The sequence below is a fragment of the Sinocyclocheilus grahami genome, unplaced genomic scaffold (assembly GCF_001515645.1).
Source record: "Sinocyclocheilus grahami isolate Dianchi unplaced genomic scaffold, SAMN03320097.WGS_v1.1 scaffold367.1, whole genome shotgun sequence".
NCBI classification, from domain to species: domain Eukaryota; kingdom Metazoa; phylum Chordata; class Actinopteri; order Cypriniformes; family Cyprinidae; genus Sinocyclocheilus; species Sinocyclocheilus grahami.
Window position 1 is genome coordinate 1,110,387 of NW_015505546.1, and position 20,000 is coordinate 1,130,386.

General features: G+C 36.5%; 1 protein-coding gene across 7 annotated transcripts in view; it reads right to left on the bottom strand.

Moving 5' to 3' along the window:
• The window catches only part of LOC107549289 (dual specificity protein phosphatase 8-like), a 52,444-nt gene that overhangs the window by 28,488 nt on the left and 3,956 nt on the right, over positions 1 to 20,000 (bottom strand). For 4 of the 7 annotated variants that reach the window (XM_016230324.1, XM_016230323.1, XM_016230322.1 and 1 more), the window contains exon 2: positions 7,779 to 8,135. In XM_016230324.1, the coding sequence (XP_016085810.1) occupies positions 7,779 to 8,009 (231 nt within the window). In that variant the 5' untranslated portion in view covers positions 8,010 to 8,135. Of the gene's footprint in view, positions 1 to 7,778; positions 8,136 to 13,184; positions 13,283 to 14,141; positions 14,231 to 14,722; positions 15,429 to 20,000 lie in introns of those variants that run through there. The other 3 variants (XM_016230325.1, XM_016230326.1, XM_016230328.1) reach the window with 3 other exon arrangements.

The window sequence follows — 20,000 nt, forward strand, 5'->3', positions numbered from 1 at the left end:
CACTCACACACACACACACACACACACACACACACAGACACACTCACACACAAGACAATACTTAATATTTACAATATTATTTATTTGCTATTTAGAATATTTACAATATTTACTGAAGTACACATTGCTAAGGACTGTGAATATTACAGTACTACACACACACACACACACACACACCTATATATATAATATAATATGATATGGAACATATATGTGTGTGTGTGTGTGTATATACATATTTATATTCTAGTGCTGTCAAACGATTAATCGCGATTAATCACATCCAAAATAAAAGTTTGTTTACATAATATATGAGTGCGTACTGTGTATATTTATCATTTATATATAAACACATGCATGTATATATTTAAGAAAAATATGTTATGTTTGTATATTAAATATATTTAATATAATATAATTTAATATTATATATATATTAGGGGTGTAACGGTTCACAAAATTCACGGTTCGGTTCGATACGACACAGTGGTGTCACAGTTCGGATCGGTACGGGGTAATTGGTTACGTGGCAACGTTGGAAATATTTCTGTTTTAAACCATGAAGGCGAGCCAATGGATATCACATACAAGCAACGAGCAAACTTTGACCAAGAGTTACGCCGGTGAACGTCTTAATCGCAGTCAATTCACTATATGCAGAAAGTGAAAGTAAAAACGGAATGACGGCGCTTTTGGCATCTGACGCCACATATTCTCTCAGGGACGACAAGACGAATCTACTTCAACATATTATGCTGATAACAGTATATAGTTCATTGTTTTTATGTATTCCCTTAATATTCTAATATTACACAGTGGGGAAAAAATTAGAAGGAACATATTTCGTGTTAAACAGGCTGTTTTTGAAATTCGGTGCTTGAAATAAAAGCTTTTTATTTCATTGATTTTTATTGATGACTGAAGTGTTAATATTTTAATCATAGGCCTATAATTCATTGTATAATACATCTGTTTTAAAATATCTTTTTTAAAAACATTTTAATTGAGGAGTAAATATATAGCCTAATCTTTTTTTATCCTCTCAGCACGTCAGTTATTTGGTTATTATTGCCGGGCAAATTAATTGTAATTTTAATTTAATAATAAAAGTAACTTCATAATAATAATAATAATAATAACGTCTTTTGCACATAAAGTGGTGTTTGTGAGGCTTTAGCGCGTGCATCGGTGCGTACGACCGGAATCTGAATGTGTGTGTGTGTGTGCGTTTGCCATGCAGCAGGAGCGTGAAGCTGTGTGTGTGTGTGTGTGTGTGTGTGTATGCACGCTGCACGCGAGCCCCGCTGTCTCAATGTTGTCAGGCAGTTTTTAATCACATGACCATCAGCCAGAGCCGCTGCAGAATGACTCACTACAATACTGGAGCACTACTGGAGAAAACACACAGAGTGGAGAAGAGGGGAGGAGAAACCAGGCCAGTAACAGTGGATGAAGATGAAGAAAGATGGAGGGACAGAAAAAAAGGGATGAGAAGAGGACAGTCATGCAGGAAGCAAAAAACACACAATATTGGTGATTAATAATAATAATGCATGGGAGTGTAGCAACAACTGCAACACTGCAATTCTCAATGACTATAGTAAAAAAAAAAGCAATAAAATAAGCGAAGTATGACTTTATCTCCTCTGCGGAAAAAAAAACGAAAGAAGAAATTTTGAAGACGATCCAATTGGCATGGACAGGAAATGAAGTTTTCAAGCTTCACAAAGTGGCTCATAAGACTGTAAGAAACAGAAATTTCAGATGCTATTTAGTAAATATCGTGAACATAATCCGTTCAAGCTTTTATTAGCGAATTTATGAGAAAAGTAGTGATCATGGATACATAATCCCCAAAACCAAAGTGAAAGTTTATTTATCAGAAAATTTCAATAAAAAATAAATTCGGTAATTGAATTTGGATAATTGAATTGTCATGCTATTCAGGGTGTTGTATTCTCAGGTGATACATTAAATCAGTCTTGAAAAATGTAGAAAAGTTCTGTCAACAAGCTGCCTAACAATTTTTCAAGTGAACAAATTTTACATCTTGCATCCACGCATTTGACACATTTGTTCACCTGTCATAGTTTATTCATATCATGTGCACAAAATTGACACTGACACAGTCTAAATGTATCATCGGAGAAGCACCAATTAAAAATCATGGATTCGAACATATACTATATTACACTGGAAATTAAACTTGAGTGCATTGCATTGTGCGATATTCATTGCAGTGTGCTGAATATAAAAATAAAAAAAAAAGAATATTATTTTGCCGAAATTTCAGCGCATCACTAATAACAATGTCGGATTTGTAATAACTCTTTTTGAATTGGACCTTTAAAATGAATCAGTTATACAAAATGTATTTGAATTATTTGTTTTTTTAATAATAATACTGATTCAGAGTAGGTAAATAGTATTTACATTTTTGGGTGAATATGATTATGTTCCTTCCTCTATTTCTGAAGTGATTTGTGTTGTTATCATTACAGTTGTTGGGTGTGGACTTCCCTATCCGCACAGAATTAGAGTGATTATTAAAACTTTATAGTTAAAATTGTCATCATACTTATCGTCATTGGTGCGAACGGGCCTTTAGCTACTATAAAACATCAGCTAACCATTACATAGTCATCTCTTACTTAACCAGGCCTTTATTCTAAACAGCACTGACCTGGTTTCAAATCCACATCAATGGACTTCAGTCAATTCTATCTCCAGTATGATGTTATCATATTTCCTTTCATCCAAGTAAAGCTGAGCTTTGGACTTCACAACACATTATATTGATCATTTAATTTAGAAACAGCACCGCACAGCCTTGCAAATGCAGGGTGGATCTAAAAGTAAGAAAGAAGGTGAGAAGATGTACGTGTGAGAAACCAAAAGTCTGTGTGTGTTACACCAGCTTGGCATTGCGCCTAAAAGGTGATGTCGCCTGCCGAAGGCCGGCGGCGGTGGAAGATCACCGTGTTTCCCTGCCAGCCCAACTCCTCTGACTGCGAAATTTAAATAATAGCACCTCAGTCCTGGTTTTAAAGCGCCTGGAGAACGTTTACACCTATCGAGCGATTACGCAAGTGAAGCTTAGCTGTTAGATAAGGTATTAAACTGAGGCTACTGATTGACAGGGGATGGTGAGAAACTAGGTCCTGTCCGTCTCTCACAGGCCCCGCCCCTTCTGTACAAGGTGTTCCGCCTTAATTGGATGAAGGCTAAATCATCACCTGAGGATTATGGGCTCTCGTGAAGGCCTGCTGAAGCCTGGGTCACCTATAGGGCAAACACGAATGCTGCCACATTCACACCTATGACTGCGTTGTCAACTGGTTTTTAACAAGTCCTGGCCAACATCAAAATTATGGGCATATTAGAAAATTGTGGCGTACAGTTTTCTTTGAAATTAAAAAATGCTTTCCCCTTTCTTTCTTTTTTAAAAATGTTGTGTTAAAGATGTTAGAGCTCATATTTTACACTGGAAGGTCAACTTGAGTGCACTGCATTGTGGGATATTCACTGCAGTGTGCTGAATATTTAAGTCCTGGCCAACATCAAAATTATGGACATATTAGAAAATTGTGGCGTACAGTTTTCTTTGAAATTAAAAAATGCTTTCCCCTTTCTTTCTTTTTTAAAAATGTTGTGTTAAAGATGTTAGAGCTCATATTTTACACTGGAACTGGAAGGTCAACTTGAGTGCACTGCATTGTGGGATATTCACTGCAGTGTGCTGAATATTTAAAATATTATCTAATGGCTTATGTAATGTATGATATCTATTATTTTATTTATTATTTTAGACAATAAATATGTAATGTACTGTATGATGTAAAATATAAATTGTAGTTATTTTTAAACAATAAACATGTAATGTACTGTACAATGTATAATATTGATTATTTATTAATTTGAGACAATAAATATATAGTATACTGTAAGATGTATAATATCTACTATTTTATTTAAATATTTTAGACAAATATATAATATATTTTAAACAATAAAAACAATGTACTATATAATATCTAATATTTAATTATTTTAGACAGTAAATATATGTATTTTATTTATTTTTAAACAATATACAATGTAGTGTATATCTATTTTATGTAATAACTATTTCAGACAAAAAATATATAATGGCCTGTGTATACTGTATAATATTTGTCAATTATTTCAGACAAGAAATATATGATGTACTGTACATATGTATTTATTATTTTTTACACAACTTTTTACTCCGATAAGATTGCAAGAGTATATCTATTGGAACTATAACAAATACAGTTGAAATAAAATACATCTATACTATTGTTGTAGATTATTCATGTGTTGCATGCATACAGAAATGAACACAATGTGAGTAGCATAAAGTACATATTGCATACTGAAGAAATATTAAAAATAGTACGGTAATGTGTCATTCCAAAAATAGCCAGAGATACCTCGAAAATCCTGTCAGCAAATGCTATGGGGTTGTAATTAGGTACCCACTTATTACTAAACCAAGCCAAGGAGAGGTTCAGTAATAGTTAGGTGTCACCCGCAAAGACGAGCGTGTCAAATAGCTACATTTTCCAAGAGCCACAGGATGGTCCCAAGGTCACCCAACACATTCAGATCGTTTACATTCTGTGACATCAGCAGGATTTTAAAAAATGGCACGTTCGATTTCTATTTGTGTCACCTTTCGGGCCTGTGTGGCCACATATATCCTGAGACCGTTTGACCAGTGCCATTCACTTCTCATCTGCCTCATTTGCTATAATTTAACTTGATGACAAGTATGTCCTCTGTCCCTTCACACGTTCAGTAGGCACATCAGGACATAGTCAACAATGTAGGAGTCATTTTTTACATCAAAACATGTACAAAACTACAGGATAGGAAGCTATTTACAGCTTTTTAGTGTGTTGCTGCTCAAGTTAGGGTTAGTAAATAAAAATGTATAATTCCATTTTTTTCAAACAAGAAATACTGTAAAATCTATAATATCTATTATTATCAATGTCAATGTTGCAACGTTAGCGTCATTATCCAACTCAAATTCAAGTTCTTATTCAATAATATTACTGAAATTTTTTTTTCTTTAAACCACTTTTAAAGCACAATCATATTATGCAGTTCTATAATTTTGCTTCCTTTTTCCATGATGCTGCCTGCATTAAGCAATTTGTAAATAAAACTGGAAAGAGTTTGTTTATAAAAATCCCAAAGACTCATAGAGTCAAAATATCATAGAGACTTAAGCGTAGGCTCATTTGATTCAGTCACTACCCACAAGCTAGCAACTCCCACAGACAACACCAGCAACCACATAGCAACGCCTTGCATCACCCTATTATTATGTCAACGGGGTTTGCACGTACAAGGACCACTGACGTTTTCTTGAGAAAATATACAACCCTATTAATTTCTACATGCAAAATTTTAAAAAGGGGATGTTCTACAAAGAGCACAAGATAAAGGCCTGGAGAATAAGCTTCCTGTCTTTGTTCAATCCGTACATCCTTAAGATCTGCCTATTCGGCTGTCTTCATTCTGGGCGACCGCATAGCCATATGTCAGTCCCAGCTCAATGGAACATTCAGCAGCACAGATTACCATAAGCCAAGACTGTTCGTGGCTGCAGAGGAAGTCCTGCTCCTGTACCATTGCACTCTATCTACTGCACTTAACACTGACCCATTTACAATGCAGGCCAGGCAATCGGTGCATATGGTGCCTTCCGCTGATGTAATCTGAAATGGGCCGAACACAGAGCCATGGGGGACCTCGGCATTATCTCAGTGTGGATGTGTGCTGCTCATCCATTAATACCCTCTTTCACTTCCTTCCTTTATTCGCACTCACAATGGACCACACTGGTGGCCTTTGGTTGTGGTGATGTCGTTACTTTCAGCTCACACATTGATGCCACAACTTCTGGCAATGGCAACTGTCCAAAGCGGGGGGGAATGGGGGGGGAGGGGTAGGGTTTTGTCTGGATCCTGCGCTAGTTGCGTAGACAATTTGCACGTGCTCTGCTAGCGCTCTGCCAGTGGCCACACTAAAGATTATGATGTCATGCTCATCCAATAACAAAGAGTTTCCAGAATTCGCCCCATCCCACCTCCCCCCACTTACACCCAGATAGCTCCAGCTTTATCCAGGACTTGCATTAATCACGAGCATTATCCTCTTTACTAAGGGAGATAATAAAAGCCACACAGCCTCTAGGCTCGGCTATAGAATGAAATGGGGAATGCAGCAAAAGAGTGACCCAAGAAAACACTGCCACTCTGTTATGTTCAGATGGAACTGGTTTTGGCCAGCAGATATGAATCAAGTGACCTTTTTTTGGAAACAAATAGCACACAAAGGCCCAGGGCTGACATGCTTAGGGCAAGCACCATATTACTGTTTTTCTATATATAAATAAATAAAATAAAAACATCAATTTGAAACATAGTGTATAAAAAGAGGTACCTAAAATATCAAGAGGTGCTGAATAGTTACGTATGCGAGTAATCTATGTGAGAATCGTGTAAATTAGATTTACACAAACATTAGCATCCAAGTTTAAAATGGGTTCGGAAGTCCATTACTTGCAAACTCAACAACAGTTAATATCTTACAAATTGCTCATCAATTTGAAACATAGTGTATAAAAAGAGGTACCTAAAATATCAAGAGGTGCTGAATAGTTACGTATGTGAGTAATCTATGTGAGAATCGTGTAAATTAGATTTACACAAACATTAGCATCCAAGTTTAAAATGGGTTCGGAAGTCCATTACTTGCAAACTCAACAACAGTTAATATCTTACAAATTGCTAGCCAATCTATTTTAATTGCAAAAACGAAGGGGAATGACACCAACTGACAGCTGCAGTTAAAAAAAAAATACAGAACCGGAAAAGCATAAGGTGAACTGCATGCATGAAAGGTTGGTCATTCAATGCAATCACAAAGACAACCCATATCTATGCCCTCAAAAACAGGGCATTGTGTCATGGTGGGTATGAGACCATTTCTTTGCATTGTGGGCTTTCAGTTTTCATTAGTGGTGTGACTGAAAAAAAATCACACTTCATTCCCCCGGTGGCGCAATTTTTTTCAGAAAGCGAGGTGTGCAATAAAGGTGGATCGGTTTTCGACATTGACCTCAACAGCTGTGGCATGAGGTTTTACATGACATCTGTCGGTGGTTGGATTTCCCTCTAAGAGTTCTGTCAGTTTCACAGAGTACCTAAAAATATAAAGACTTGGCATGCCAGGCGGGTGGGAAAAATGATGTCATATTCGATGTAGAAGTCATGGAAAACTCAAGTCTCCAATTTCAGAGCCTCTGATAACCAATAAATCTATAGTGGTCCTCCAAATTTAGAAATGCTAGCTGCTAGCAAGAGACCCTTGATCCAATCTGACCTTCTCAAACAATTTCTTTAACTTCAGACTGACTACTACACCTAATTACAAACTCATTTTAGATGCGGAAGTGTCAAATACTATACGTGCCCATGAATTTGACTGCATATGTTGCACATTGGTGCCAAAACAGGGACTCTTTAATGGGTGTTCACAAGTAAACATTAGTTCATTATAATACTGTGCAACGATACGGTTGTGAAGTCCACACAAAACTATCAGCATTGTAAATTGAACCCTTCAAAGGCTCGCAGCTGTCCGCGTACAGACATCAACCTCCTTTTTGATGCCACCGATAGTTCCCCAATTTCTCGATTGCGTAAACTAGCCCCACACTCTCTCAAACACACACTTGATACCTTGACCTTTCCGTTGGGTTGGAGGAGCTCGGTAACTGACACCTTGTCCTGCTGAAGCCTCCTCTTGACCAGTTTGGAGCAGCAGACATTGACAGCGCCATGCACATGTGAGGCGTTGTACTCCAAGAAAGTTCGACTGTCGATGACCAGCAATCGCCCGGCTCCACGCTGCAGAAGGCCCGCTAGGCGCTTGATATCCATGGCACTGCGACGGCCCTTCTCCCCCGCCATGGAGGTATCCAGAACTCCTCTCTGGACGAGGGTTGCACACAACGACAACCAATGCAGAGGCGGTGGATCAGTGATGATAAAATCACTGACGCGGGTCACAAAGAGACATCAAGGTGCACATGGTGTCTGGAAAAAACAAAGGCAACAGTTTTTTTTATAATTTTATTTTAGACAGCACTTCATCAACAATCGGGCAAAACGGGCAAGGTGTATCTCGTTTATTCTTTTTGTCATGCAGTTCCTTATTCGTTGTTTCTTGTAAAGAAAAACTAAGTTTGTTCCTGCTTGTATTTTTCGGCATATGTGCAAACAGTAACTGTCAGAGCAAAGACTGAAGAATTTATGTAAGAAAAAAATGCATCATAGACATCTTTGGACCCGAAACACACTCTACAGAACTACGTGAAATGAAATTCACGAAAACCCAATATAATTTATTGTTGGGTAAATGACTATTTTGACTATGCAAATATATTTTAATGAAATTACTTTGCTAATTAAGATTTGAACATTTTTTTTCACCCAATCAATGTCATGTAGTGCAACCAAAAAAAAAATTAAATTTAATAAAATAGTAAATTATGTTAGTGAAAAAGTCAAAAATTTTCTGAAAATATCAGATCATTTCACCTTTTTTATGTTCAATCAAGGTTAGTTGGTTGTAAAATGTCATGTGGTGTGACTCCCCAAACACGTAATGATATTTATCAATTAATAATACATGATTGTAATTTTTAAGTACTTTTTACCTTGAAAAATATTTGTACACTTTTTTTGAAAATAATAGATTGATAATGATGTAAGTAAAATGTGTTGCTACATTTTACTTTATGGTTACACAACATGACATTTTAGAGTCATTAAATTGTAACTTCTCTTGTAAATGGTATTAAAGTTTTGTTAACATTTTACAATAATGATCTATTTGTTAACATTTGTTAATGCATTAACTAATATTAACTAGCAATACTTATGTTACAGTGTTTATTAATCTTAACGTTAGTTCATGTTAGCTCAGGTCCATTAAATAATATAAAGATGCAAATTTTAATTTTAATTATGTATTAATAAATGTTGAAATTAATATTAACCAAGATTAATAAATGCTTAAGAAGTATGTTTCATTCTTAGCTCTTGTTAACTAATATTAACAAAAGGGACTGTATTATGAGGTGCTACCAAAGTTTTTCTGAACAATATTAAACAAACGTGTTTACAAATACATGTACTGTTCTTTAACCTCTGCTCTTTTAAATGATTTTTCTTTGCCTTTCTTGAGGACAGTAATATTTGTCACTGACCGGGTGACCCTGTAATATTCTGAAGTCTGTCAGACCTCAATTCATAAAGTATACACTACGTTCTCAGTGCTGATAACATTCATTATTGCAAACTAATGTAAACGCCTTCTATAGTCATTTTTCTCTTTCAGACCAACTACTGTCATTGCCGAGCAACAGTGGGAGGAGAAGCTTGCTTTGCAAGTTAATTTAATTAAATGACCTGTTTATAGCTAGCAATCTGAATAATAACACATCTAGATTCACGGCACAAACATTTAAAGCTAACTTTATCGTTTCCTTGAGTATTAACCTTTTTTTACCACCACAGTAATGCAAAAATACACGTTAAGTATGTACATGGCACAAAGCGCTTGCAATTTACTGGCCAAGCATTCACATCTGCATTTGCGTGTGTTTCTGGCCTTAAAGACACTAATGAAACAGGAACCACCTGCACTAGTGAGTATGAAAGCAGCAGCAGCCCGAGCAGCATCTGCTGTCACACGAAAACCTTCAATAAATTAATTGAGTGCCTCCTCTCATATATCGCCAGTGATCATGACAGCTATTCTTACCTATTCAAACATATAAACAAACGGTCAATTTCAAATATAGACCCCAAATGCTAATGTACAAAGAAATATTTATTTGAAATGTGCTCTAAACACATCTGCTATGATAATTAATACAGAATAATTAATCATTTGATAAATTTTTTTTTAAGTTTTTGTGTGTGGCTGTTTTCATGATGAGTAACGAGTTAAAACAATACATTTCAAACAGTTACAGTTACTCTTAAAAACCCATGTAATATTTTTGAAGTTTGCTTTAGTTAAAACTTGATTTTTCAACCTAGAAATAGATTCAGGGTTGATTCTGTTAAACAATTCTTCAAGATTTAATTATTAAATTTTCTAGATATAATTTTCTAGGAGAATTCAAATCTAGCACAATTTAATAAAATATGTTTCAGAAATATCAGACTATGGCACAACTACTGTTTATTTTCCCTTTTTAATGCCATAGCAGCATCAAAGGCTGTATCAGGACAAATATATATACACACAAAATACAGTTAAATTTAAAAGCATAATACAATAACAACTACATACAATCCTTCAGTTTAATGTTTGAGATAAAGTTGACTGCAAAATTATTATAGATTTAAATACATTTAATAAGGCCTAAATACAGTTTTAGCCTATACCATTTTAGATAAATTTACATATTCATTTGCAATTATTATTACATATAATTCTTCTGCAATTATCTTATGTTTTAGTTTGTGACTATAAAGTTCTGAATAAAATAAAAGCCCTTTCTTCCGACAAGCACATTCTGCTCTGATTGGCCAGCTGATGAGTGATCGACCGATATTGATTTTTTTATAACCGATACCAATTATTTTGCGAAGTTCTGAATAAAATAAAAGCCCTTTCTTCCGCAAGCACATTCTGCTCTGATTGGCCAGCTGATGAGTGATCGACCGATATTGATTTTTTTTATAACCGATACCAATTATTTGCATGTTTATGTGCCCGATAACCGATATGCAGAACCGATATTTATTTACTGTTGTAAAGTAAATAAATGACTGAGTGAAGTAAGAACATACTTCACTTTGGTTTTTCCTCTTTTCAGTCATCTTTTTTTTTTAAGTGTTGAAAATTAGCAGTCTTTCATGTTAAATTTAATCTTCATATTACAACAATAAAAAACATTTTATTTATAAAAAGCATCAGCAGCAACAACACTAATATTAAAGGAACACTCCACTATTTTTGAAAATAGGCTCGTTTTCCAACTCCCCTAGAGTTAAACAGTTGAGTTTTACCGTTTTCGAATCCATTCGGCCGATCTCCAGGTCTGGTGGTAGCACTTTTAGCTTAGCTTAGCATAGGTCATTGAATCTGATTAGACCGTTAGCATCTCGCTCAAAAATGACCAGAGTTTCTATATTTTTCCTATTTAAAACTTGACTCTTCTGTAGTTACATCGTGTACTAAGACCTTTTCGAATCCATTCGGCCGATCTCCGGGTTTGGCGGTAGCACTTTTAGCTTAGCTTAGCATAGGTCATAGAATCTGATTAGACCGTTAGCATCTCGCTCAAAAATGACCAGAGTTTCTATATTTTTCCTATTTAAAACTTGACTCTTCTGTAGTTACATCGTGTACTAAGACCGACGGAAAAGCAGGCACAATTATATTACGCAGTGCCTGAAAATAGGCTTATTGGAAGTTACCTAGCGTACACGATGTAACTACAGAAATGCCGGAGATCGGCATTAAATGTGTCCTTTTATTATTGCTTGGACAAAATGTTGCATATTTCTTTGTGAAATTGAAATATAACTATAATAATATACTAATATAGCACTTGCATATTATTGCTCTTTTGTTGGTTTTGATTGCTTCTATTGTCCTCATTTGTTAGTCTCATTGGATAAAAGCGTCTGCTAAATAACAAAATTTAAATATAATGTAAATAATTCTAGCTCAGCAAATCTTGATCCGAAATATGTGATCCATTTCATACTGACCGTTTTATAATACAGCCAGACAGGATGTGACGTTAGGAAACTGAAGCAATACAGATTATGTAACAAGACTGGAAAAAATGTGCCATTTATAGCCTCGGCTGCAAGGATCATATATAGTCTAGCAGACTGAACACAGTTTTATATATTCAGTGTGCGTACATCTGTGTTGGAGGAAGGCATGTGTGAATGAGGGCGAGCGATTGTTTATGGCTGGATGAGTGGGGCGATGTTTTGATCAGGCCTGCAAGAGCAGGAACTGCTTGAGTATGCATTGACCTTCTGAACACTTTAATCTCCACACCGCTCACTCCATTACATTATGCAGAGCAAAAGACTAAACCAAGAGCCAATCGAGGATGAGGGAAATATTCGTTTGCGCTGCAGAAGGATCAAATATTCAATCTTATGAAGAGAAAGCTTTCAATAATAACTTTCTTGCATTAAAACATAAATACAGTAAAACACAGGTAAATAGAACACTTTACCATGTTCACCATAGATACTATACTGAAATGTTCACTCACAAATTTAAATTCTGTCATTTATTCACTCTTGTTTCATTTTTGTATGGCTTTCTTCTTTGGAACACAAAAGAAGATATTTTGAAGAATGTTTCAGCTGTTCAATGAAAGTCAATGGGGTCCAAATTTTTCTTTTGTGTTCCACAGACAAACAGGTTTGGCATTATAAAATGGAACTATGGTTGTCATTGTAAAAAAGTGAAAACACATAAATATCATAGTAGATTATCAAAGTGCAACACAAAATTGTTCATGCAAGTTGTATTCCTCCAAAGTCTACTCTCTGCCATTCTAGTCATTAAAAAAACATGGCGTTGGCTGGCTCCCTCCTCCTCTCTCTAACTAATGGAAGGGTAACCACACTAAAAGTGAAAGTGGAAAGACGTAACCTTTCTCCTCCAACCGGACAAACATGTCACTCTATGACAAAGTCTGTTGGTTTAGAATTGATGCCTTTGGTGGAAGACTTTCATGAAACGGGTTTCCTCAAAAAAGCCTTCTCGCTGAGTGCAACAGAGCAAGTTAGTGAGCGACTAAGCAGCGATGCACGCCAAATGAAGACAATCAAGAATGTGGTTAAGGTTAAGCGGGTGATCAAGATAAGCTCTTCTCTAACTGCCAAGTGCCAGACTGTAAGCAAAGATTTGGACATGTAACTAGCTTTAATTTGTGAATTATGATGATAGCTTAAAGTAGTTTTAATGGTTCAAAAACGTATTAGTTTTTATTTATTTAGAACTTAGCACCATCAAATGTTCCATTTTCCTTGAACAATACGTAGAAAGTGATAGTTCACCTAAAAATGAACGTTCTGTCATCATTTACTCACTCTCATGTTGTTCTAAACCTTCCTTTTTTTCTGTGGAACATGACAGAAGATATTTTGAAGAATGTTCGGAACCAAACAGTTTAGGTACGCATTGACTTCTGGACTTCACATTATTCAGAATATCTTATTTTATGTTCAATAAAAGAGTCATACAGGTTTGAAAAGACATTATGGGTGAATAAATGATAGCACAATTTAAATTTTGGGGCAGATTATTAAAATGTGAACTGTTGCTGGTTGTTTTACATGATCACCAGACAGACGCTTCATTTCTAAATGGTTGGTTCTTTTTGACAGAATACACAATACAATATAAAACAGTATAAAAAAGTGGAAGATTAATTAAATCAGTCCATTCAATATGGAGTAAAAATACAAATACTTGAATAATATTACAACTACTACTACTAATAATAATAAATAATTGAGTTTTTGTTTGTACTATAGTGCACATTTATTTATTTTTTATTTATTTGTTTTTATTTTACTTAACAATAATGCCAAAAACTACTTTTTTTTATAAAAAAAACATTTTCATATTTTTTCACATTTATATTTTTGACATTTATTTTTCACTCAATTGCAAATGTTTTTATTTTATAAAAAAATTGTTGTGTGGTTTTTGTTTTACACAAACATAAAATAACAAAAATATATGAAGAAACGTAGAAAATGAAAAATTTTAGCACACCTTTTTAGTTTTTGTTAAATTGCAAATGTTTGTTTTTATTTTACTCAACAATAACAAAATGGCAAAAAAGAAACAAAAAAACACATTTTAAAATTAAAGTTTAATTTGTATTTTTGCACACATTTATAGGTTTTGCTTCTATTTTGCTTAACAAAAATGAAAATTTTGCTTGCTTGCAAGCGTGTTTGTTTTTATTTGACATAACGAAAATATTTGCTTCACTGCTCCTTTTCGCCTTTGCAATAGTTTTTGTTTACAATAATAACCTTGACTGTTGGCTGCTTCAAACTTTCACACTTTTTCTTTGCATCTATCTCTCATTCCCTCTGCTGCTGCATTGAGGGAGGGTGATGCTGCGACGCTGAGATATCTGCAGCAACATGCAGAAATCAGCAGGGAGAGACTGAAACACACACACACACACACACACACACACACATCTACACATATGTAAATACTCATACATTCTCCATAAAGCACTTATGCAACATAAAACATAAAACAAGAAAAACAAGCATTCCAGCAGCCCGTTGAGAACATAAACAAACGCAATCTCCATTTCACTTCACAGTCCAGTGTTGCTCTCCAAACAACTGCAAGTCAAATAATCATCCCTCAGATTCATAATGAATCAGCTCGTTTTCACGTCATGTCCACATAAACAAACCCAGCGCGATACGAGCGATGCTGCCAGAGGACCAGCCTCACGCGACCAGCAGCATCCCAACATGGACGCCTTTGTTTTGATCGCATTCCCAGTCACCATAAGTAACCATTACCCGCATCTCACCAGAAGGCAAACACGCGCAGGATTGCAACAAGCCACCAGAGACCCTGACCTCCTTACCATCCTTCGCTCTCTCTAATCGCTCCACAGGAAGGATGTTCAGCCACACCTTGGAGAAAAGAAACCCCTCTGTAACCTCTCCTGCAATCGGCCGGTTGATAACACGACAACAGCCCCCCCATGGGCCGCAGGATGAGATGGTGAAGTGGAGGCACGTCAGAGCATAACAAGGCTGATGCTGCATGTGTCTAATGGTGTTCCTTCTGCTTGACAACTCTAGTTGTGGGATGGTGGGGGGGGTCGGCTGTGCACTGCAGTTTGACATCAAGAGAAGGTGTGCGTTCTCTCGAGACCAGCATTATTATGCACTATTATTTAGTATTCACACCTGTCGTGCATTTTCTGAGACTATCGAGGTGTGGCATGTTTTATTTCGGTTGCATCAGCATTGCATTCATGCATCTATATGGATACTGTACTTCCTCGAAAACACCGGCATAAACAGTGGTGCAAAGTGCTGATGTGCAGACGGACGGAGTGTTGCCATGGCAACTGAATGTAAAAACGGAAAAGGAGAAAAAGTTGTCTGGGCATGAGGAGAGGAGAAGAGACGTTGCAGAGGCTGTGTTGCCTCACATCCCAAAGCGAGAGACACTTCAAACATCTGTTCTATTGATTTCCAGGGATTTGATACTACTTCCGAGATTCATGTCGGGAAATGACACCAAAGAAATCTATTTGAAAGAGGGTTTTTTTTAGCTGACACTGTAAAAAAAAATATTTTTTCAAAATTGTAAACAGGGTTATAATCATTAACTAAAACTGTAACTAAAACCATTAAATCCCATTTCCATTACTTGCAATAAATGTTAAATGAAATTGATATAAACTGATATATACTAATATATCTATCTATCTATATATATATTTGAGTTAACATTTATTGCAAGTAATATGCCGATATGAGCCTGTCGCGGATATATCGATATCGGCGAATGTGCCACCAATGATTCTAATTCTTAGTTTTGCATGATGATATTATAAATGGGTGGTTAATTTTTAACAGCAGATTCAGTGACGTTAGAGACTAGAGCTGATCTGCGCATCACGGCACGCATCTGCGGCGCATTAAAGCCTGTGTTACACCGTGTCTACACCGGACACGAGGGGTGCGGCGCGACAAAATACAATAGAACCTATTATGCGGTCTACACTGGATGCGGCACGGCGCGACAAATTCCCGACAGTAAACTGCTGCTGCGTTCTATTTATGACATACTGACACAAATTTAAAATGGTTTTCAATGGTCACTTTGTCGCGTCCAGTGTAGACAGACTTTAGCTGTTGCGGCGCGGCGCGACACGACAAATGTCTGGTGTAGACACGGTGTTACGGCAACCGGAACTGATCGCAGCCACTCAGTCAATGCTGGTGTTTATACCGGCCGTACCGTGGCCCAGGACTCATGCCTATCACATCGGTCACATCACATCGCGTAGCGCGACAAAATACAATAGAATTCTATTGTATTTTGTCACGCCGCACCGCTCGCGTCCGGTGTAGAATAGAACCCATTGTAATCTGTGATGTTGTCACTGGATGCAGTAAACTGATGCCTCGTTCTATTTATGACGTGCTGACACAAAGTTAAAATGATTTTCAACGGTCGCTTTGTCACGTTCTGTTGCGGCACAGACACGGTGTCAGCATAGTTTGTCAGTACAGTCAGTAACATAGTAGATTGAAAAGTTAGTATTATTCTGCAGTTCAATAGACGGCAGTGTGGTGGTGGCTTGTGTCTGTTGAATGGTGATTTAATGCTACGTTGCCACCTACTTGGAGAGACTCAATGCTAAGTAAATAAACATCAGTGCCCTCGTCTTTTACTCTCACAATGAGCTTATCATATTCGTTTGCTACATTAGTAGGGCCCTATGATTTCCGCGATGCAGAAAACATGGACGGAATCCAGTCATAAAAACGGATTTTACTGTATAATGCGGAATTTCATGGAATTTGTCTTATTTTGATGAATAAATAAAAAACAGGTCAGTACATATAGACTGTGTCTGTGAATATTAAACTGCAAAAATACTTATTTAAATACGAATCCTCATGTCCTGCATGTTCATTTGATTACCAGAAAATACACAACACAGAATTTGTGAAGAAATATTATTCATTATTATTATTTATTAATTTTAGATGTTTACATTTGGAAAACTGTGCTTCCTGCATAAACCTGCCCCTGTTGGTTTGGCAGTAGCTTGCTTGCCCTACACAGTTACCTTGTTTAATTTCTTAATTCAAGTTATATATTTTTTGTTCTATTTGTGTATTTTAAGTTATTTATAATAAGTGAAGTGAAGTTTACTGTTAAGTGCACTGATGACAGACTCATTTAGAATAATAAAGGTTATTGTTAAATTGTTAAATACCCTGCCTCCACTACATAGGCCTATGTTTGTCACATCATTATAAGTGTTTGATCACATTTGAGTTATCATTGCAAAAAATATGTTTATGTATATATATTCTGTTTATGTAGGCTATACACTGTATTCTATATACAGTACCAGTCAAAAGTTTGGACACACAAATGGGAAGTGTGTCCAAGCTTTTGACTATACTGTACTAAAATATAGCCTACACATAAAGTCTTTTTACTCCCTAATATCGGTATCGCCCCCCCCCCCAAAAAAAACCCATATCGGTCGGGCTCTATACTCTAATATATATATATAGTGCCACTGCAGGAAGTGGCATTATATGAGGTGCCATAAAGCTTCATATATATATATATAAGAGATGCACCGATTGCGATTTTCCACAAAAATTACAAAAAAATGCTGCATTATGCACTCCAGGCCAGTAGTTGGCAACGTCACTTTGGCCCTATCCCAAATGGAACACTTCATGCGCACCTGCGGCCTTACGGACTTACAATGGCCGCCGCATGCGCATGTCCGTTAAGTCCACGAGATCGTAGGGTGTCCTATTTGTCATTTTATCATTCAGAAGGGTGCTCGCGAGCGCCCCCTTTGAGGGCGTTATGCGCCCTTGATCAGCACTTCTGTCGAGCCCACAGTAGACTTATACCTGACAGTCAAAGCGGCATTACGTCACGAAAGTGCGGACTCAGAGGAAGACCGCGAGGGTTTAGGGTGCCATTTGGGACGGGGCCTTTGTAAAGAAACACTACATGCCTACACATACGCATTCCTATAAACTACACATGGAATACACACATGCATGATGTCACCATTTTCTCAAGTTTACGTTTTTGTAGTTTACTCTGATGCGATAATGGTATCGTTATCAAAAACTTGCACTTTAACGCCGTTTTCAAAAGTTTGTGTTTCCAGGCCCCTAAAACGCTGTTTTCATGCAAAAGAGTGCCCAAAACACATAAAAAAAGTTTTCAGTTTTTAGTTGAAAGCGGTGTCGTGTACCCGCTAAAATCTATGACAATAAGGAGATTGACAACACAATTATAACATTAACGACATTAACGACACTATCGTTGGAATCACTTACAGAGCGATTTCTTTCCAGATTATAAACGATAAAAAACACTGACAGCCAATCAGAATCCAATGGACTTTAAAGAGTTCGAGCATTTAAAGTGGCAGACGACAAAACTGCAGCGTTTACTTACATTAAACAGAACGTTAACACCCATTGGTGTGTCGACACTAATATAGTTATTGTTATAGTTATCATTCTTGTTGTGTATTGGCCTTAAATCCTAAAGCGATGTTTTTCAGTGCATGACAGCCAAACAAAGAGAAGCATGTCTCTATTTAAAGTGACAACGATTGTTTTATAATGACAGACTGCACCTGAACAGCTGTGAACGAACATCCCAGAATGGAGGAAAAAGGAAAGCAAAATATCTTAATCCGGGTTATTCATTAACTGTATGGATGACACCACTTATTTGGACTCTGTGCCATTCGCACGCTGATGCAGAGCATTGTTCTGTCTGAGCCTGCATGCATTTGTTAATCATTGTTGCAGTGAAATCATCTGTTGTGATGAACTGGATATGTTAATCATGGGCTGATCTGTGTTTTACATTATGGCGCAAGAAGGTTTAGTTTAGTTTTAAATGACAAAAAATATATCACATTTCAAATCAGTATATCCCAATATACACCAAGTTTTCTTTCTGAGACAAACTATAACCATGTGCGCTCACTCAAAGCATAGCCATTATAACAACACCCTCAAGATCTCAGTAAGGGCAGGCAAGCTCTCTCAAACCCTCTTGTTCTCCAGCCGGTGTAATTCTCAGCACTGGCTCAGCCCTGCAGGGGTCTGAACGCTGACAGCCTGAGATTAACGCTCTGATCAGGGCCAGAGTAATGCACACTACTAACCCTGAACCGCCACATCTGTCTCCACACCTGTCTTAGACTCATGCTGTAATATGCCACTGTACAGACTGAAACTTTTAATGAATAGTTCATATTTTCTAATTATTTGATTAAAAATCAATCAATCAATCTATCTATCTACCTATCTATCTATCTATCTATCTATCTATCGGTCTGTCTGTCTATCTATCGGTCTGTCTATCTATCTATCTATCTATCCATCTCCCTATCTATCAATCTACCTGTCTATCTATCTATCTATCTATCTATCCATCTCCCTATCTATCAATCTACCTGTCTATCTATCTATCTATCTATCTATCCATCTCCCTATCTATCAATCTACCTGTCTATCTATCTATCTATCTATCTATCCATCTCCCTATCTATCAATCTACCTGTCTATCTATCTATCTATCTATCTATCCATCTCCCTATCTATCAATCTACCTGTCTATCTATCTATCTATCTATCTATCCATCTCCCTATCTATCAATCTACCTGTCTATCTATCTATCTATCTATCTATCCATCTCCCTATCTATCAATCTACCTGTCTATCTATCTATCTATCTATCTATCCATCTCCCTATCTATCAATCTACCTGTCTATCTATCTATCTATCTATCTATCCATCTCCCTATCTATCAATCTACCTGTCTATCTATCTATCTATCTATCTATCCATCTCCCTATCTATCAATCTACCTGTCTATCTATCTATCTATCTATCTATCCATCTCCCTATCTATCAATCTACCTGTCTATCTATCTATCTATCTATCTATCCATCTCCCTATCTATCAATCTACCTGTCTATCTATCTATCTATCTATCTATCCATCTCCCTATCTATCAATCTACCTGTCTATCTATCTATCTATCTATCTATCCATCTCCCTATCTATCAATCTACCTGTCTATCTATCTATCTATCTATCTATCCATCTCCCTAT